The sequence below is a fragment of the Jaculus jaculus genome, chromosome 11, assembly GCF_020740685.1.
Source record: "Jaculus jaculus isolate mJacJac1 chromosome 11, mJacJac1.mat.Y.cur, whole genome shotgun sequence".
Lineage (NCBI taxonomy): Eukaryota > Metazoa > Chordata > Mammalia > Rodentia > Dipodidae > Jaculus > Jaculus jaculus.
Window position 1 is genome coordinate 113,072,587 of NC_059112.1, and position 21,711 is coordinate 113,094,297.

The 21,711-nt window shown below is 41.4% G+C and overlaps 1 protein-coding gene across 1 annotated transcript; it reads right to left on the bottom strand.

Moving 5' to 3' along the window:
* Window positions 1-156: 156 nt before the first annotated feature.
* On the bottom strand, window positions 157-19,062 carry LOC101594724 (zinc finger protein 345-like). Its single transcript, XM_045130125.1, is given in 5 exon segments — window positions 157-3,741; window positions 6,971-7,066; window positions 9,085-9,211; window positions 17,679-17,740; window positions 18,816-19,062. Coding segments are annotated over 4 exon segments (2,370 nt in total). The 5' UTR covers window positions 17,694-17,740; window positions 18,816-19,062; the 3' UTR covers window positions 157-1,609.
* Window positions 19,063-21,711: the final 2,649 nt, after the last annotated feature.

Here is a 21,711-nt window from a genome sequence, read left to right on the forward strand (position 1 = left end):
GATCCTCCTACCTCTGCCTCCCCAGTGCTGAGATTAAAGGTATGTGCCACCATGCCCAACTCTTAAATGTATTATTAACATGTGTTTCCTAGAACCTTAAATAAAGAGGAATGTCTCTGACCAAAACATGTCACTCAATGCACAAGTGACAACACATTAGAAACACTGACTTTTATTTAATGAAAAAGCACATCATTTAAATAAATCACTTTAAAAATCTTCTGTTCTCTGGAAAAATACTATTTACAAACTTAGGAATGAGTCTTGTCTGCAGACAAAACTATGTATGTGACAGTAGTGTTATCTCCAGTGTCCTTATACTGAGGGCACTGACAAACAAAATTATATTATAGTTTCAGGGGTTGGAGAGATGGCTCAGTAGTTAAGGTGCTTGTCTGCAAAGCCTAATAACCTGGATTTGATTTCCCACTACCTTTAAAGCCAGATGAACAAATTAGTGCATGCATCTGGAGTTTGTCTGCAGCAGTTGGAGGCCCTGGTGTGCCCATTCTCTTTTCTCTTTCAGCTTGCAAATAAATTAAAATCTTTTTAAAATTTTACTTTTAGAATTGAGCAATCTGCACAATTCTGTATAGTATCTGTGAGGATTGGTTTATCTATCACATCAAGAAATGATGTCCAGCTGGGCATAGTGATGCATGCCTTTAATCCCAGCACTTGGGAGGCAGAGGCAGGAGGATCGCCAAGAGTTCAAGGCCACGCTGAGACTACATAGTGAATTCCAGGTCAGCCTGGGCTAGAGTGAGACCCTACCTAGAAAAACCAAAAAGAAATGATGCCCATTAAGTTTTAAGCAATCAAGGTTTCACTAGGCAGTGGATATCACTGAATGGTAGATTGCTTGACTAGTATGTGAGACCTTGGGTTCAATCCTTACTACCAAGCCCACCTCCAATAACAATTGTTGTATATTAAATAGCTGAAGTATGAATAAAAGCTTGCTACATTCCTTATATTTGTAGTTTTCTCCTGTAAATTATATATGTGTGTATCTATAATGTATATTGTATATACATGTGTGTGGAGGCCAGAGAATGCCCAGTGTCTTTCTCTTACCACTCATCTGTGCATTTCTTTCTTTGAGACAGAGTCTCTCTCAACCTGGAGTTGCTTTCAGCAAGCCCCAGTGATCATCTGATCTCTGCTCCTTGCCCCTGTGAACTTGGGTTACAGATGTGTGTGGCCATATGTAGCTTTTAATGTGGGTTCTGAAGAGTCTGGTGGTCTTCAACCTAATGCTCTTAACCAATGAGCCATTTCTCCAGCCCATGTAAAAATAACTTGCTTTTCTCTTACATGTACATTTGAGACAAAGGTCTTCCTACAGTCATGTATACCAGGATTTTCTCTAGTATGAACTTTCTTTTTTGTTTTGCTTTGTTTTTCAAGGTAGGATCTCACTCAAGCCCAAGCTAACCTGGAATTCACTATCTAGTCTCAGGGTGGGTGACCTCAAAGTCATGGCAATCCTCCTACCTCTGCCTTCTGAGTGCCGGGATTAAAGGTGTTCGCCACCACACCTGGCTTTTAGCATGAACTTTCTGATGTCAAAAATGTTTGGATTTTGATCAAAGGCTTTGCAACATTCCTAACATTTGTAGGGTTTTCCTCCGGTGTGAATTCTGTGATGCTTTCTAAGGACTGAACACTGGTTAAAGGATTTTCCACATTCTTTACATTTGTAGGGTTTCTCTCCACTGTGAATTCTCTGGTGTCTAGTAAAGGTTGAGCAATGCCTAAAGGCTTTGCCACATTTTTCACATTTGTAGGGTTTCTCTCCAGTATGAATTCTTTGGTGTTGAGTCAGAAGTGAGCAATGGCTAAAAGCTTTGCTACATTCTGCACATCTGTATGGTTTCTCTCCTGTGTGAATTTTCTGGTGTTTAGTAAAGGATGAATAATACTTGAAGGCTTTGCCACATTCATCACATGTGTAGGGTTTCTCTGCACTGTGAATTTTCTGGTGTTTTCTAAGACTTGACCACTGGCTAAAGGATTTTCCACATTCCTTACATCTGTATGGCTTCTCTCCAGTATGAATTCTTTGGTGACTTGTAAAGGTTGAGCAGTGCCTAAAGGCTTTGCCACATTCATTATATTTGTAGGGTTTCTCTCCCGTATGTACTTTCTGGTGCTGTGTAAGCTGTGAATTATCATTAAAGTCTTTGCCACACTCATTACATTTGTAGGGTTTCACTCCTGTGTGAGTTCTCTGGTGTTTGGTAAAGGATGAACAGTATTTAAAGGCTTTGTCACATTCTTCACACTGGTAGGGTTTCTCTCCGGTGTGCGTTCTCAGGTGTTTTCTAAGGCCTGAACAGTGGTTAAAGGATCTTCCACATTCTTTACATCTGTAGGGTTTCTCTCCAGTATGAATTCTGTGATGTTGCCTAAGGCCTGACCAGTGGGTAAAGGCTTTGCCACATTCTTTACATATGTAGGGTTTCTCTCCAGTATGAACTCTCAGGTGTTGAGTAAAGTGTGAAAAATGGTTAAAGTTTTTACCACATTCTTTACATCTGTAGGGTTTTTCTCCTGTGTGAATTCTGTGATGTTGTCTAAGGCTTGTCCAGTAAGTAAAGAATTTACCACATTCTTTACATCTGTATGGCTTTTCTCCAGTATGAATTCTCTGGTGTTGAGTAAGGGTTGAGCCACGGCTAAAGGCTTTTCCACATTCTTTACATCTGTAGGGTTTCTCTCATGTGTGAATTCTTTGGTGTCTGGTAAAGGTTGAGTAATAGTCAAAGGTTTTGCCACATTCATTACATTTATAGGGTTTCTCTCCATGAACTGTATGTTTAGTAAACTTCGAGCTTTGAGTAAAAGGTGTATTAGAGCCTATACCTTTGTAAGGCTTATCTGGAATATGGCTGTATCGGTGGACAATAAGTTTTGAGTACTGATGAAAGATCTCACATTTGTAAAGGTTCTTTGTCAAATGAGTATACTGATGTTCAGTAGGATTTGGACTGTAGTCAAAGTTATTATGAAGTTGGTTACACTGGCAAGTTTTCTCTCTAATGTAAATATCCTTCGCAGATTCCTTAATAAAGGCTTTCCTATTTTCTTTACATATGTACTGGATTTCCTGAGTATCTATATCTGGATTTTGATTAAGCAATAATGGATGAGTGGCAAATGTCCCATATTTATTACAACTGTTTGTTTGGGCACAGCTAAGACCTGGCTGCTTACTACAGACTACTGAACTCTTCCCAAGGCTACTATCTAACTGGTCACAACTAGAAATCTGCTCTTTGTTTTTAAATCCCCTATCTACAGAAATGTTTGAGTGAAAGATTATCTTAGCGGTACATTTGAAATTGTTGAAATTATTAACTGAGGCATGGATTGGATCCTTTCTCAAATTTCCTAAATTCCTTTTCAGAGGAAAGGTGTGTTTCACAAGTTGATGTGGATATTTATTTCTACAAACACAAGCCTCATCAAAAGTAACTGGACCAACATAAGCTTTCTTCTCAGATGACATCTGTTCTTGATATACATTGTGAGAAACATTTTCACGGTTATTTGTGATCACACATTGGTTATGTCCTTTGTGACAGGCTTTCTGACCTTCACTCTCACTCACATCTTCCCATTCTTCCCTTAGGTATAAACTGCCAAGGGCACAGTTACCAGGTCTTCCACTGATCACTTTATGGAATGAATGTTTTACGTTCTTTTCTGGTGAAAAGTCTTGGGTATGAGACACAGCTAAAAGAAATTAAAAAAAAAAAAAAAAGAATCTCACAAGGTTCTAAAGAATAATTTATAAATCTAATACTCATACTTATACCATGCTTGCAACATCAGCAGGAGAGCAAAAAAGGTCCCCATTATTTGAGAGGCACATCAACTTAAAAATGACATACTGACAAAGCCGACTTTGAGAATTCCCAGAACCGGTTAAGAGGTGAGCACAAGCTAAGGACAGTCCAGTTGTAGGAGGATGGAAAGTTTGTTACTTTTGTGAACCAGAGCTCTTCCTCTTTTCCAATATGGCACTGTGAAACTAAAAGTCTCTGAACCTCTTTCTCCCTCAGTTGAGAAAAAGGAGAGTGAGACAGATGTACACATTTCTGGCTCGAAAAACCAAAAAAAAAAAAAAAAAAAGTAACCAAGTGTATAAAATAAACAGTGGAGTGATGTATATGTAGGGAGAGAGAGAAAAATGGGCATTTTGTCTTTCATGAGCATCAAATTTTAGTTTCAGAAGATATCTTTCTAGAGACTTTGTGTAAAAACTGTAGTATACTTAAAACTACGGGGATAGATAATGGCTTAACAGTTAGTGCTGGCTTGCAAAGCCTAGGTTCAATATCAAGCTGCCCATGGAAGGTGCACGCAAAAATGGCACAAGTCCTGTGCTCTCTTTCTCTTCTATCTCTCTTAGCTTGCAAATAAATAATAAATCTTTTAAAAATTTTGAGATTTATTTACTTATTTGGCAGAGAGAGGGAGAGAAAGAGAGCAAATGGATATGTCAGGGCCTCCAGCCACTGCAGATGAACTCCAGATGCGTGCGCCCCCTTGTGCATCTGGCTAATGTGGGTCCTGGGGAATTAAACTTGGGTCCTTTGGCTTTGCAGTCAAATGCCTTAACCGCTAAGCCATCCCTCCAGTCCAACAAAAATATTTTTAAGATGGGCATTGTGGCACATGCCTTTAATCTCAGAACTCAGGAGTCAGAGGTAGGAGGATCATCATGAGTTCAAGGTCACCCTGACACTACATAGTTAATTCCAGGTCAGCCTGGGCTAGAGTGAGACCCTACCTCAAAAAAATTTTTTTTTCAATGACACAATTGCTGGGCATGGTGCCGCATGCCTTTAATCCCAGCACTCAGAAGGCAGAGGTAGGAGGATCGCTGTGAGTTTGAGGGCACCCTGAGATTACATAGTGAATTCCAGGTCAGTGTGGGCTAGAGTGAAACCCTACCTCAAAAAAGGGGGGTGCTGGAGAGATGGCTTAGTGGTTAAGTGCTTGCCTGCAAAGCCTAAGGACCCTGGTTCAAGGCTCCATTCTCCAGGACCCATGTTAGCCAGATGCATAAGGGGGTGCAGGCATCTGGAGTTCATTTGCAGTGGCTAGGGGCCCTGGTGCGACCATTCTCTCTCTCTCATCTGCCTCTTTCTCTCTCTGTCTGTCGCTCTCAAATAAATAAATAAAAATGAACAAAAAAAAAATTTTAAATAAAAAATAAAATAAAATAAAAAATGATGCAATTTTCATACATTCATTTGCAGCAGCAAGAGGCCCTGGTATATACGAGTACACACACATACACACACACAAACAAAAAGTAGATTAAAAATAAATACACTAAGCTTGGGCTGGAGAGATGGCTTAGTGGTTAAGGCACTTGCCTGCAAAGCCTAAGGACCAAGGTTTGATTCCCTAGAACCCATGTAAGCCAGATGCACATGGTGGCACATGCATTTAGAGTTTATTTGCAGTAGCTGGTAGCCCTGAAGCATCCATTCTCTCTGTCTCTCTTTTCTCTCTGTTTGCAAATAAATAAAAACATTTAGAAAAAAAAAAGGTGTTTTTAACTGCCATCTAATCATAATATGTATGTAAAAACTAAAAACATGGTTTATTTATTATTGTTATTATTATTTGTTTTTTTCGAGGTAGGGTTTCACTTTAGTCCAGGCTGACTTGGAATTTACTATGTAGTCTCAGGGTGGCCTTGAACTCATGGTGACCCTCCTACCTCTGCTCCCAAGTGTTGGGATGAAAGGCGTGTGCCATCATGCCCGGCTATTTTTTATTTACTTGTTTAAGAGAAAGAAAATAGGTATGCCAGAGCCTCTTGCTACTGCAAATGAACTCCAAATGCATGTGCCACTTTGTGTACTTGGTTTTATATGGGTGGTTGGGGTACTGAACCACAGCCATTTGCAAGCAAATGCCTTTAACTACTGACCCATCTCCCTAGGCCCACTTTTATTTATTTATTTTCTGAGGCAGGGTCTCACTATAGCCCAAACTGACCTAGAACTCACTCTATAGCCTAGACTGGCCTTGAACTCATAGCATTCTTTCTACATCAGCTGACTATTGAGATTAAGACATGCATCATCACACTTAGCTAAAACAATTATTAAGTGAACTGAGGAAAACACAGAAATGGAATGTCAAAATAAGAACAAGAGAACTTTTAAGCTATACCATAAATTCTTGGATACACATGGACATACTATTGAAGAATCTTTCTAGATAATGACAGTTCACAGCTTTGAGTAGATACACATGAAAAACAGGCACTGTAAACCACTGACATTATATAGAAGAAATTTTCACAGAAAATCCATGGAAACTATTTGTAAGAAGCTCTGTTTAGGAAAAGTTAATAAATAGTTCTAGAGAGATGGCTGAGCACGTAAGGTACTTGTGTGAAAGCCTAATGACCTGGGTTTGATTCCCCAGCACCCACATAAAACCAAGTGCACAAAGGGGTGCATGCATCTAGAGTTTGTTTGCAGTAGCTGAGGCCCTGGCATGACCAGCATATTCTCTCAATCTCTTTCTGTCTCTCTGAAAATACACAAATAAAAATATTTTAAAAAATGATAAAGTTAATAAATATATAAATGATATAAGGCTATTAACTACAATGGATTAACACAAGAGTCATTAAAAACATGATGCTTTTGCCAAAGGAAAATCAAAGAAACATGTCTATTTTTCTGAGGCCTCCAGAGAGCTGTGAGATCATGTAGTCTCTCAGAGGTGAAGGGGAAGATTGTGACTGCCCCTGTAAAAGTGAAAACTCATTGGAGGGGAAGAAGGCTGAAGATTTCAAATCATGGTCAACACAATGCACAAGGTGTCCCATGACATAATAAGGAAACCAGGCATCTCCATGAACACAGCTTCTCTGACAATCTAGATTACTCTTGACCTTTGCATCTCTCTCACCTATGATCTCTGTACCTACCTTGGAACATAACCATTGTGTTTGATCTCTTCACACTCCAGGGTGCTTTCCTTTGCTCCAGAAAGGTAACCAGGTATGGCTTAGAGACAGCAAGACCTAGTTATTGAAAAACAGAACATGACACTTACTTGGATTCTTCTAGTAACTGCTGACCTATTTGTACCAGTACTATGTCAGTAGCAAAGAGAAGATATGATAGTAGATTCTAGAACATTATTCTCCAAATGTCATTTCTTTCTTTTTTTCAAGGTAGGGTCTCATTCTAGCTCAGGCTGACCTGGAATTCACTATGTAATCTCAGGGTGGCCTCAAATTCACAGTAATTCTCCTATACAGTGATCCTCCTACCTCTGCCTCCCAAGTGATGGGATTAAAGGTGTGTACACCACACCCGGCATCATTTCAATTTTTTAAAAAATATCTAAAAAGCCGGGCGTGGTGGTGCACGCCTTTAATCCCAGCACTCGGGAGGCAGAGGTAGGAGAATCACCATGAGTTCAAGGCCACCCTGAGAATACAGAGTGAACTCCAGGTCAGCCTAGACTACAGTGAAAACCTACCCCGAAAAACCAAAATAAATAAATAAAATAAAAAAAAAAATACACACACACACACACACACACATATATACATATACATACATACATATATTATTTATTTGAGAGAGAGACAGACAGACAGAATGAACATGGACACATTTAGGACTTGTTGCTGTTACAAACAAACTCCAGACACATGCATCACTTTATGCATCTGGCTTCAGATGAGTAATGGGCAACTGAACCCAGGTCTTCAGGCTTTACAAACAAATGCCTTTAACCACTGGATCATGTCTCCAGTCCCCAAATGTTATTTCTAACAGACACATGATATTGCATTTTCAATTTGAGGATCCTGAGCTCTACTTCTAATACCAAATCAAAGCTAAAAGGAAAGCTGGACATGGTGGAACATACCTGTCTTCCCTGCAGTAGAGGACCAAGGAGTTCAAGGTCAGTCTTGGATACATGAGATACTGTGGTGGTTTGAATTAGGTGTCCCCCATAAACTCATGTGTTTTGAATGCTTGTTCTCCAGCTGACAGCCATTTGGGAGGTACAGCCTTGCTGGAAGAGGTGTGTTGTTGGGGTAGGCTGCTCATCTTTGTCAGAGCTTGGCTCATTCTCTGCTGTTGTTGTCTACCTGCTGTTGCAGAGGTGATGTCTAGCCTCTGTTCATGCCATGGCTTTCCCCTTCTATCACTGAGCTTCAGCTCAAGACTATCAGCCAAAATAAAAAATTTTCCTTGCTGAGTGTGGTGGCATACACCTTTAACCCCAGTACTAGGGAGACAGAGGTAGGAGGACTGTGATAAGTTCAAGGCCAATCTGGAACTACAGAGTGAGTTCCAGTTCAGCCTGGGATACAGTGAGACCCTACCTCAAAAACACAAAAACAAACAAAAAACCACTTTCCTCTCATTTGCTGCTTTTGTTGTGTCAGCAACATAAGGGTAACTGCAACAAATGCTGTCACAAAATAAGAAAAAGAGCAAGCTCCCCATTTTCACCTTTAAAGCAGGAACCTATAATTCATTCATGCAAAGTCAAAGCTCCCAGGAGAATTTCTTTTTTTAAAAAATTATTTTTATTTATTTATTTGAAAGTGACAGAGAGAGAAAGAGGCAGACAGAGAGAGAGAGAATGGGTGCACCAGGGCCTCCAGCCACTGCAAACGAACTCCAGACACGTGCACCCCCTTGTGCATCTGGCTAACGTGGGTCCTGGAGAATCGAGCCTCGAACTGGGGTCCTTAGGCTTCACAGGCAAGTGCTTAACCACTAAGCCATCTCTCCAGCCCCCAGGAGAATTTCTTGATAGATCAAATGTAGAAGACTGGAGAGAAGGCTTAGCATTTAAGGTGCTTGCCTGCAAAGCCTAAGGACTAGGTTAGACTCTCCAGAACCCACATAAGCCAGATACACAAGGTGGCACATGCATGCAAGGTGGTGCATGCATCTGGAATTCATTTGCAATGGTTAACATCTTGGCACACCAATTCTCTCTCTCATAAATTAAAAAAAAAAAAAAAAATGAGGCCATGCACTAGTGGCTCAGCAGGGACACTGTCCTCACCCACGGAGACCAGGTTTCTGTAGTTCTCCAACATCACATCTCGATACAAATTCTGCTGAGCAGGGTCCAGGCATTTCCACTCGTCTAGAGAGAAATCAATAGCCACATCCCTGAAAGTCAACAGGTCCTGAAACCAAAATAAGTAAATAGCACATTGACCATGTGTGAGCTAAGATGGAAGGAGAGAGTTAGCACTGGTTCTGACACAGGTGAATGACTTTATTAATAAGATGCTTCTTAACACAACAGTGCTCTCTCATGTAATACTGAGTACAGATGAAATAAGATCCAAAAATGAGAAGTGTAAAATTAAGATACTAACACAAGAGTATGCATCTTCTGTGTTATTTATTTATTTGTTTTTCGAAGTAGGGTCTCACTCTAGCCCAGGCTAACAGAATTCATTATGTAGTCTTAGGCTGGCCTTGAAATCAGTGATCCTTCTACCTCTGTCTATCAAGTGCTAGGATTAAAGGTGTGTACAACTATGCTTGGTTTCCATGTTATTTTTAACTTTATAAGGGTTAAAGTGTCAAATCTGGTTTAGGAGATCTAGACTGGGGACTGAGTTTCTGAGCTCACTTGTGATGTAATGCCAGTGTCCAAGGAATATTCATGGAATATCCACGAGGAAGAACACCAAGGAAAGAATTAACCAAGGAATCTAAACTACAAGAGTTTTAAGGGATTCACACACTTTATTATAATAATAAGTAAACAACAATAATCTTCTGTGTGTGTAGGACACAGGACAGCCTTAGAGATCATCCTCAGGTATGCCATCCACCTCTTTTTGAGACAGGCTCTCTCTGGCTTGGAGCTCACTGCGTATGTGACTATACCTGGCAATTATGTGAGTACTGGGGATTGAACTCAGGTCCTCATTTTTGCAAGGCAAGCACTTCACTAACAACTAAGTTGCCTCCTTAGTCCCAACAATCCTTTTTTAGTTTAAAATATAGTAGGTTCCACTGTTGACATTTTTTCATATGTTAGTGCATAAAAACCCTGAATAATTTGAGAGCAGCAATGTTTTTCTTGTTTATATTAACATGTTCTGAAACATACAGTAAATGGTACAGCCTGGGCATCATTCAAATCTATGTGACCTAGAATTCACAGATAAGAACATATAATCCAAAATAAATGTAAATGCTAAAATACCTTCCAGAGCAGTTTAGGTATGAGGATAATGTAAACATGCTAAGAGGAGCAGCAAAACAAAATTCACAATAGACCTTGGCTGGGGATGGAGCTCATTGGTAGAGTTTTTGCCTAACATGCACAAGGCCCTGGGTTTTACCTGAGGACAGAAAAAAAATGTAGAAAAATTTCATGTCAATGAAAGTAAGAAATATACCATATAAAGTTCACAAATTTACTTGGGGAAGAAACTTTTGCTAGTTTTTAAAATAACATCATTGAGACACATATTTAAGGATAATAAAAACTCAAAAAAGGAACTATAGTTTCTGAGTCACTGTTTTTCACTATTCTTCTCACTTGTTTGTTTGCTTTTGTTTTTTCAAGGTAGGGTCTCACTATAGCCCTTGGAATTCACTTGTAGTCTCTGAGTGGTCTCGAACTCATGGTGATCCTTCTAACTCTGCTTCCCAAATACTGGGATTAAAGGTATGAGCAACCACAACTGGCCACCAATTCTAATCTTTATTTTTATTTTATCTATTTGAGAGAGAGAAAGAGAATGGGTACACTAGGGCCTCCAGCCGCTGCAGACAAACTCCAGATGCTTGTGCTACCTTGTGCATCTGCATTACATGGGTACTGGGGAATCAAACCTAGGTCCTTAGGCTCCACAGGCAAGTACCTTAACTGCTATGCTATCTCTCCAGCTTGATCATTTCTAATTTTAATATATATAGAAATATAGCATATATTTATTTAAATATGTTATATATATTTGAATGTATTCCCTCATAGACTCAGGTGTTTTATTGAAGCTTGTCTCCAGCCACCTGGCTGGAGGCATGTCATTGGGGGGTGGATCCTGGGGTCCATCCCTAAGGTGTGTTTGGGGGTGTATCTGATTTTCAACCCAGAGGTGCAGAGTAGTCTGAACTCTGCCTGGTTCCCTGCAGCTTGCAGCTTTTTGGTATGTGTGCTGGTGCTGGTGTTTTGCTTATTGTGGTTTTTCTCTGCTTTAATTTATAGAAGCAGCTTCTTTCAGCATCTATGGAACATTCCCTGGATCTGTAAGTTTGAAATAAATCCCTTCTTCCCCTAAACCGTGCCTGGTTGGATGTTCATCCCAGCAACATGGAACTGTATACAACAGGCAGACAGCACTTTACCAAATTAATGAAATTAAATCAGCTCTATCAGGAAGAGTTAGTATCAGACATCAGTGCACAAGAAGATAACAGCACTGCTGTGACACTAGTCACTAAAACAAAAGAAATGCATATTTAAATCTACTCCTGAGAAGACATCAGTTTTATGTGAAGTTCAAGCTGTGTATGTCTCCCAACAGGATATTATGCAGGTATTCCTCAGCATTCCAGAAAATGCTCTATTGGTTCTTTATTACAATGGTTACATGGGATGGGCAATGGCTGCTATCCTATTCAAATGTGCTTGGAGATGCATACCTTTAATCTTAGCACTCAGGAGGCAGAGGTAGGAGGATCACTATGAGTTTGAGGCCACCCTGAGACTACATAGTGAATTTCATGTCAGCCTGAGCTAGAGTGAGACCCTACCTTGAAAAAAAAAAGAAGAAGAAGAAAAGACAGGGCTGGAGGGATGGTTTAGTGGTTAAGGCATTTGCCTGTAAAGCCAAAGGTCCCAGGCTCAATTCCCCAGGACCTACGTTACCCAGATACACAAGGGGACACAAGTTCATCTGCAGTGGCTGGAAGCCTTGGCATGCCCATTTTCTCACTCTCTCTCCCTCTTTCTCTGTCAAATAAATACATATTAAAAATATTTTTAAAAAATAATAAATAAATAAATAAATAAAACAAAAAAAACAAAAAAAGAAAAAAATTTTTAAAAAGAAGAGGAAAATATAGTACATTAGTGAAAATTGTATATATAAAATTAAGCAGGAATAAGACAAGCAAAGGTTCACAAGATCTTAGTAGGATGTTCTTTTGGAGAAAAACTGGGCGCAGCCCCTGGCCTGAACATTTTAACCTGAAATTATTCCTTCTCTGAGATTCTGTATCAGGAGAAATTGCCTCAGTTCAAACTTACATTTGAAAATCTGCCTCTAAAGGCATCAGAAGACACAGGACTGTTTTTGCAGGCTCCAGTTTGGTCTTATCTTAAGATAGGAGCTTCAGGACTCTGCTTTCCAGATAGCTTTAAATGAAAAAGTATACAGGGCTAAAATAATCCATTACAAATACTCAAATTCAGTGATTATAGAAGGGAACAAATTTCTCAGACATTTATATTTCATGCCTCAAAGGGAAAAACAAGTTAGTTGTGGTGGTACAATGTTTGTAATCCCAACACTCAGGAGATAGAGAGAAGATGATCATGATTAGGTGTTCAAGGCCACCCTCTGCTGCATAGTAAGTTTGTGGACAGCCAGGGCTAAATGAAAGTTTGTCTAAAAAAAAATGGTTAAAAAAAAGTAACTGTTATTTATCCTTTTAAGAAAATAAGGCCTTTTATTACTATCTCTAAAATATAACATTTAATACCAAACCCCAATGTCCAAAGAGCAGAAAGTAGGAGCTCTTGTCACAAACCTGCCAAGAAGAGAAGTGATGTTTTAGTGAATATGTGTAATTGAATTCATCTACAATCCTTTCCTAAGGAAATGTCTTTATTTTTCTTTATCCATAATGGAAGAGAGATTTTCCTCATTTATTCTCCCTGGCACTATAACCAATACTTGCAGTTACATTTGAAATCTCTACAAGAAAGAACAGACCTATAATTGGGCATGGTGGCACATACCTTTAATCCTAGCAAAGATAGGAGACAGAAATAGGATGATCACTGTTTGAAGCCAGCCTGGGACAAAAGAGTTCCAGGTCAGCATGGGCTAAAATGAGTCCTGACCTTGAAAAAAATAAAAACAAGGGCTGGAGAGATTGCTTAGTGGTTAAGGTGCTTGCCTGCGAAGCCTACAGACCTGGGTTCAATTTCTCAGTACTCACAGAAGCCAGATGCACAAGGTGGCACATGTGTCTGGAGTTCATTTGCAGTGGCTGGAGGCCCTGATGTGCCTATTTTTTCTATCTACCTCTTCCCCCACAACACCTCAAATAAAGAAATAAGTTGGGCATGGTGGCACATGCCTTTAATCCCAGTACTTGGGAGGCAGAGGTAGGAGGATTGCCGAGGGTTTGAGGCCACCCTGAGACTGCACAGTGAATTCCAGGTCAGCCTGGCCTAGAGCAAAACCCTACCTTGAAAAACAAACAAACAAACCCAAAAATAAAGAAATAAAAAATAAATAAAACAGCATTTATTTATTTATTATGTATTTATTTAATTATGCCAGAGCTTATTACCACTATTTTTCAGTGCCACTCTGTGCATCTGACTTACATGGATATTTGGGAATTGACTTGGGGCCCACAGGCTTTGCAAGCAAGTGCCTTTAACTGCTGAGTCATCTATGCAGCCCAGTGAAAAAAATTTTTAAAGACTTATCTATGTATTTATTTGAAAACACAGACAGACAGAAGGAGAGAGGATGAGAGGGAGAGTATAGGTGTGCCAGGGCCCCTAGCTACTGCAAACAAACTCCAGACGCATGTACCACTTTACGCATCTCACATTACGTGCATACTGGGGAATTTAACCTAGTCAGTAGGCTTTGCAGGCAAGTGTCTTAATTGTTGAACCATCTCTCCAGACCCCCAATGAAAATGTTTAAGTTGGGCAACTAAAATTCTTTCTTTCCCAATGAAATACATCTCTATCTTTATCTTTGGAAATACTTTCGTATCTTCCAAACTCTAGTGGTAAAATACTGTTCATTGTTAATAAAAATGTGGAGAGAAGCTGAAACAAGAATTCAAGGAGGGGCTGGAGAGATGGCTTAGCAGTTAAGGCATTTGCCTGCAAGCCAAAGGACCCAGGTCGATTCCCCAGGACCCACATAAGCCAGATGCACAAGGTGGTGCATGTGTCTGGAGTTTGTAGTAGCTGAAGGCCCTGGAGTGCTTGCTCTCTCTCTCTCTCTCCCTGTCTCTCTTTCTCTCTCTCAAATAAGTCAAATAAAATAATTTTTAAAAGAATAATTCAATGAGGAGCTGGAGAGATGGCTCAGCAGTTAAAGGCACCTACCTGCAAAGCCTAATGACCTGAGTTTGATTCCCCAGTACACATGTGAAGCCAGATGCACAAAGTGGCACATACATTTCGAGTTTGTTTGCAGTGGCTAGAGGCCCTGGCATGCCCCTTCTCTCTCTGCTGGGTGTGGTAGCCCACACCTTTCATCCCAGCATTCGGGAGGGCAAGGTAGGAGGATGGCTGTGAGTTTGAGGCCAACCTGAGACTACATAGTGAATTTCAAGTCAGCCTGGGCTGGAGTGAGACCCTATCTTAAAAATAAAATAAAGCCAGGCCTGGTGGCATATGCCTTTAATCCCAGCATTCGGGAGGCAGAGGTAGGAGGAAAACCATGAGTTTAAGGCCACCCTGGGACTACATAATGAATTCCAGGTCAGCCTGGGCTACAGCAAAACCCTACCTTGAAAAAACAAATAACAAAAGGGGAAAATGGGGGGGGGGGGAGGGCATTACCATGAGATATATATATATATTTTTTTGAGATATATTTTTAAATCATTCTTTTTTATTTTTTTAATTTTTTGTTTATTTTTATTTATTTATTTGTTTATTTATTTGAGAGTGACAAACACAGAGAGAAAGAGGCAGAGAGAGAGAGAATGGGCACGCCAGGGCTTCCAGCCACTGCAAACGAACTCCAGAGGCATGCAACCCCTTGTGCATCTGGTTAACGTGGGTCCTGGGGAATCGAGCCTCGAACCGGGGTCCTTAGGCTTCACAGGCAAGCGCTTAACCACTAAGCCATCTCTCCAGCCCCTATGGGTTATTTTTTATAATCATGGAAGATGTTAATAAAAATTAAGAAAAAAAAGAAAAAAGAAATAATAATAAATAAATAAAAACAAATAAAAACACAGAATTCAAGAGGGAAATACTTGGAATTTGTTGTCAGCTCTAAGAGGAAGTGGGTAGACAGAACAGGGTCCTGGATTTGAGATTGTTTTCTTTTTTGGTTTTTCGAGGTAGGGTCTCTCTCTGGTCCAGGCTGACCTGGAATTCACTATGTAGTCTCAGGGTGGCCTCGAACTGACGGCGATCCTTCTACCTCTGCTTGCCTTCCGAGTGCTGGGATTAAAGGCGTGTGCCACCACGCTTGGCTGAGATTCTTATTTTAACACATTTGAAAGGCACAGGATACACCTGGAGAGAATGGAGAGCCTGAGGTCCTCTGGAACCATAGCTCTACCCACACATAAACTCCATACAAAAATTGCATTCTTCCCTGATGAGCTTTTCTGTGAACACCTCCACAATGTGAGGAGTCACAGAGGTGTCCAACAGTACTGTATGAACAGGATACTCTAGTGTCTTGGCTACTGTCCCAGTCCCCACCCTGCATTACAAAGGGCCCCAGGGACAACATGTACCAGCCATGGACTCAGATCCACTACTGGTTCCAATGGTTCCAACAAGCTGCCTTCGCTATCTCAGAAGCCCAGCATTTTGGGTGACCTGACATCCACTCTAGGAGTCTTTTACAATTGCAGGTCATAGGACAATATGGCTCCAGCAGAGCCACTTGAGCTTCAGGAGCAGAGGAGACTCCACAGCTCTGGGAGACCTAGAAAGACAAAGTACTTTGAGGAACAGGAAGAATCTTTCCTGCTCTCTGACCACATGGCTGATTGGGTTGTCCTGCTTCTGGGACCCCTGGCTGGACCGACCTACAGGTCATACCAGCTCAGTTTAAGTAAAAGGAGATGGGATGACAACCCTGGTTCATGATAGCTCTCTCCTTCCTTAAGTGATCTCCTGTATCTTCCTCTTGGTCATGGAGTCACAAGTGTATGCAGGAAATAACAGACTCAGTGGCCAATTCTGGTTTCATAGAAGGATGACTGCCCAGGCTAGGCCAAGCTACCTAAGAAAGAAGAGAACTAGGCACCAGTCATTTACAATGAGGCCAATGGCAGCACAATCAATGTTAATGACAAATTATCTCTTAGGGCTGGAAAGATGGATCAGTGGCTAAAGTACTTGCTGAACAAACATTAGGAACAGAGTTTGGATCCCCAGCACTCATGCTAATGCCAAGCAGGTGTGGCAGCCTGCCTGTAACTCCAGTGGTTGGGAAGCAGAAATGGTGATTCCTGGAGCAAGTTGGCTACCTAGACTAGCCAAATTGGCAAGCCTTGAGTTCAAGTGAGACCCTGCCTCAGTAAATAATGTGGAAAAGAGCCGGGTGTGGTGGCACATGCCTTTAATCCCAGCACTCAGGAGGCACAGGCAGAGGTACAAGGATCACCATGAGTTTGAGGCCACCCTAGGACTACAGAGTGAATTCCAGGTCAGCCTGAGCTAGATTGAGACCCTACCTCAGAAAACCTCTGGGCTCATGCACACACCCACAGTATATGAACATAAATAAAAACACACATGTATATTACAAATGCAAAAAAAGTAAGCTTAGGAGCTGAAGAGATGGCTCAGAGGTTAAAGGCACTTACTTACAAAGGCTTGGGTTCAATTCCCCAGTACCCACTTAAAGCCAGAGGCATAAAATAACACATGCGTCTGGAGTTCATTTGCAGTGGCAAGAGGCCCCGGTGCACCCGTTCTCTGTCTTTTTTCTCTTTCTCAAATAAATAAATATATATTTTTAAAAAATACTTGTAGTTGTTTAAGACAGAAAGAGGCAAACAGAGAAAAATAGAGAATATGAAACAATGGAGGCTCTATTTAGACAATATTTGATAAGATGGCTTGAATGTAAAATGTTCCCCACAGCCTCATGTTGGTAATTAAGCCTCATACTTATTCCCAGCTGGCAGTCTTCTGAAGGAGGTATGTCACTGGGGACAGGCCTTGTGATTTTATAGTCCGGCTTGTTGTCAGTGCTAGCCAGTACACTTCTTGCTGCTTCTTCCCTGCTGAAGTGACAAGATGTGATACCCCTTATGTCTGTTCATGCCATGCTCTCCCTGCCATGATGAAACATCCCCTCAAAACTATAAGCCAAAATAAACCTTTTCCTTTCATAAGCTGTTTCTGGTTGGATGTTTTGTCCCAGCATTGAGAAGCTATCTGCTATACCTGGCATGAGAAGTTAGGAGCTCTTAGGGTCATTTAAACCCATGGACAATTAATTATCCCAGTCTGCCATGATACCAGATCAGATACCAACTGCACTTAGTTGGCTTTAAGATCTTACAATTCAAGTATGTCAGCAGTCCTAATTTTTCATATGTGTATATGTATGTATGTGTGTGTGTGTATATATATAAAATCTATCTATCTGATGATGTGGTCTATTTATATGATCTCTCATAAAACTCCTCAAATATAATGTAAAACGAGCTGAAAAATAAGCATCTTACCTCAGATATATTCATGTTCTCTGTTCTTAGAAACACACAGAGGGTAGGGGATGGAATTACTGCTGGAAGAGAATAAGGATGGAGTGGACTGGTGAGAGAAATGGTGTGACTTGCCTCCCCATAATACTGTACAAAGTACTTTACTCCTTAGCTGGGGACAAAAAGCAAAGCAAAAAGCAGAGTGGAAGGAGAAGAAAACAGAAGCCTTCCTGTATGGAACAGACCAGTATTATCAAGGAGGTAAGAAAAAAAAAACCTGGAAGTAGTTTGTCCATGTAAATCCACCTGGGGTAACAGCCTGCCCCTTTAGGAAGCAAGCTAGGCTCCTGCCTGCCTAGAGAGGCAGAGCTCAATCTGCAGGCGTTAACTGTCCATTTTGTGCAGAGACCCTTTAGTGAGTGCCAGTGCCAACTACAGATGACAGATCCTCAAGCTGCTGGACACTGTAGTAATGTTCTGTTGAAGTTTTCAGAGCCCAGGGTTGGGACCTTTTTGACAATGCAATCTGTCTCACAGGATGGGTGATCCATACGCAACTGGTGTAGAAAAGTGACAGCCAAGGTCTCTATTTCAGTTAGACACATTTGTACACAAGCTTCTCCTCCAGACTGGGAAGGTGTGGAGGGCAACTCTATCCTCTGCTTCACCACCTTTGCTGGCAACCCCTCCACCGACTGCTCTCAGGTGACATAGTCAGCTCTTCCTCCCACCAGCAGCCCAGAATGAAGAGTAGGAGGGAGAAGAGTGTATGGAGTGGAGATGAGGCAGAGGGGTGAATCCAAGAACCTGGAGGCAAGAAGCAAGAGCCATGGCCTTGAAGAGCATCTGAGGGCTGCTGATGCCCGCCTGCATGGTCAAGGGTGTGATAGACATCTGAAATGGTCCTACGCAATTGCCCCCACATTCTCAGAACAATTTTTTGTGTCATTCACCAGCCAACTTTCTGTCGCCCCCCTCCCCCGCTTTCCTTTTTTTTTTTTTCTGGCCACAGGGTCTCATTGGAAGTGAAGGACACAGGGTGTCTGCTTCCGGTCCAGCTGCACCCCGAAGCCAAAGGGATCCCGGGCCAGGCCTAGCACCCTACGAATACTCTGCGGCCGCCGGACTCGCCGCGGCCGCCCTCCGCCTCTCACTCACCCTTCCCAGGCTCCCGCGTCCCGCGTGCTGCAGACCACCTTCACAGCGGGACAGCGGCCGCGGAAAGACGACGTCGAGACGCGCGATACTGTGGAGGAGCTCGAGATTGTGCGTCACCGTGACTCAGCCTCTGATTGGACGCTCCTACCCGGCTCCTGGAGTACGGCCTCAGGCCCCACCCTCCTGCCCTGAGGGACCGTCTGGGGTTCCATCCGAAGGCTGAAAGGGGCCTCAAAGACCAGTTGTTGGGGAGCCAGACGTCCTGTAGAAGCACCTGGTCCCCTAGAGGACAAGCATCTCATCATCTCTGTAGGGTCATTGCCCTGTAAGAATTGTGTTATGTGTACATATGCGATTCACAAATGCAGAGAGCATAAGGAAATTCTTTTTACACTTCTGTACCTTTTTTAGATTGCTCTCCTGAGAAGACAACTGAACTTTGAAATGCTAAGCATTCCCTAAGGCAGCAATGTTCAATACAAAGAAAGTGAGACACAAGTGTAGTTTAAATTTTTTACTATTAGTAAAGAAACAGGTGAGACTGTAATAATAACCTAACACACCCAATTTATTATTTATTAGATTACGTGATCAATATAAAAGTTGTAAGATCTATGTACTTTAAAAATATTATTTATGGGCTGGAGAGATGGCTTAGTGGTTAAACGCTTGCCTGTGAAGACTAAGGACCCGGTTCAAGGCTTGATTCCCCAGGACCCACGTAAGCCAGACGCACAAGGGGGCGCACGCGCTTGGAGTTTGTTTACAGTGGATGGAGGCCCTGGCGCGCCCATTCTCTTTCTCTCTCTCTGCCTCTTTCTCTCTCTGTCTGTCGCTCTCAAATAAATAAATAAAAATAAACAAAAAAAAATTTTAAAAAAATATATTTTTTTTTGTTGTTTATTTGCGAGAGGGAGAGAGAGACATACAGAGAGAATGGAAGCCAGGCGTGGTGGCTCACACCTTTAATCCCAGCACTCGGGAGGCAAAGATAGGAGGATTGCCATGAGTTCAAGGCCACCCTGAGACTACATACTGAATTCCAGGCCAGCCTGGGCTAGAGTGAGACCCCACCTCGAAAAACCAAAAAGAAAAAGAAAAACAAACAAACAAAAACAATAAAATAAAAGAAACTTTGGTATTATTTTTTCTTTGTGTGTTTGGTAGACTCAATTATGTACTCTCTAGTCCTGGGATTTTCTTTCATGCAATATTTTAAATTAGAACCTCAAATTCTATAAAAAGTGACCTTCTGAACCAGGCATGGTGGTGCATGCCTTTAATTCCAGCACTTGGGAGGCAGAGGTAGGAGGAGAATTGCCATACTGAGACTACATAGTGAATTTCAGATCAGCCTGGGCTTAGAGCAAGACTGTATCTTGAAAAATCAACAAAAAGAAACAAACAACAAAAAAAAATGACCTTCTAAACCCAGGACCTATTCTGCAAGTTGGGGATAATGATGCTAACCTGTTTTTTTGCCTCTTGTGTGAACTCTATGGAAGATGCTTATAATGTAGCACATAATAAAATCAATCAGCCCAGTGCTGTTATCACATGAGCTCTGTAAACGGGTACAGAAAGATAGCTTTAAATATTAAATGGTTGCAATTACTCAGCATAGCAATTTAATCAGAGAACAGCAGGAACTGTGGGGCCAAATAGACTCAAGCCCCAGAACTTTAATAAACTATGATGGAATAAAAGCTCACAAAACTAACCCTGAAAAGCAACTAAATGCCTATAATTCTAGTACTTTGGAAACTGAGGTAGGAGGATCACCATGAATTCAAAACCAGCCTTTTACAGGAGAGAGTTCCAAGTCAGCCTAGGCCAGAGTGAAACACTGCCTTATCCTCCCCCCACCCCGCAAAAAATCTAAGATCAAATGTAGAAGTTTCTTTAATTTTTAGATACAAATCTAAATATAAAATACTTGACTTATTCCTTTATTTTATTTTATAGTATTTTTTAAATTTGTGGGTGCATGTGTGTGTGTGTGTGTGTGTGTGTACATAAATGTATTGTGTATGCAGTTTTTCTACAAGAATTTTTTTGTTTGCTTTGTTTTTGAAGCAGGGTTTTGCTCTAGCCCAGAGTTGACCTGGAATTTACTATGTAGTCTCAGGCTGGCCTTGAACTCACAGTGATCTTTCTACCTCTTCTTTCCCAAGTGCTGGGATTAAAGGCATGTGCCACCACGCCCAGCTCTAGTAGAACTTTTTTTTTTTTAATGTGTGTGTGTGTGTGTGTGTGTGTGTGTGTGTGTGTGTGTTTGATAGGGTTTTGCTGTAGCCCAGGCTGACCTGGAATTCACTGTGTAGTCTCAGGGTGGCCTCGAACTCACAGCAATCCTCCTACCTCTGCTTCCCCAGTGCTAGGATTAAAGGCGTGCACCGCCATGCCCGGCTCCAAACTTTGTTGTTTTTATTTTATATTATATTTTTGGGTTTTTGAGGTAGGGTCTCACTCTCGCTCAGGCTGACCTGGAATTCACTATGCAGTCTTAGGCAGGCCTAGAACTCACATTGACCCTCCGACCTCTGCCTCCCAAGCACTGGGATTAAAGGCGTGGGGCACACGCTTGGCCTACTAGAACTTTTTTTAATTTGCAAGGAGAGAGACAGAGAGAATATGAGCATGCTAGGGCCTTTAGCCACTGCAAACTCCAGATGCATACACCACTTTGTGCACCTGGCTTTACATGAGTGTTGGAGAATTGAACCTGGGTTGTTACATTTTGCAGTCAAGAACCTTAACTGCTGAGCCATCTCTCTAGCCCCTCTTTTATATTTTTTTAAAATGTTGTTTCAGAGAAAGAGAGACAGACAGACACAAAGAAAGACAGAATAGTCGAGCTAGGGCATCAGCCCCTGCATTTGAACTACAGATGCTT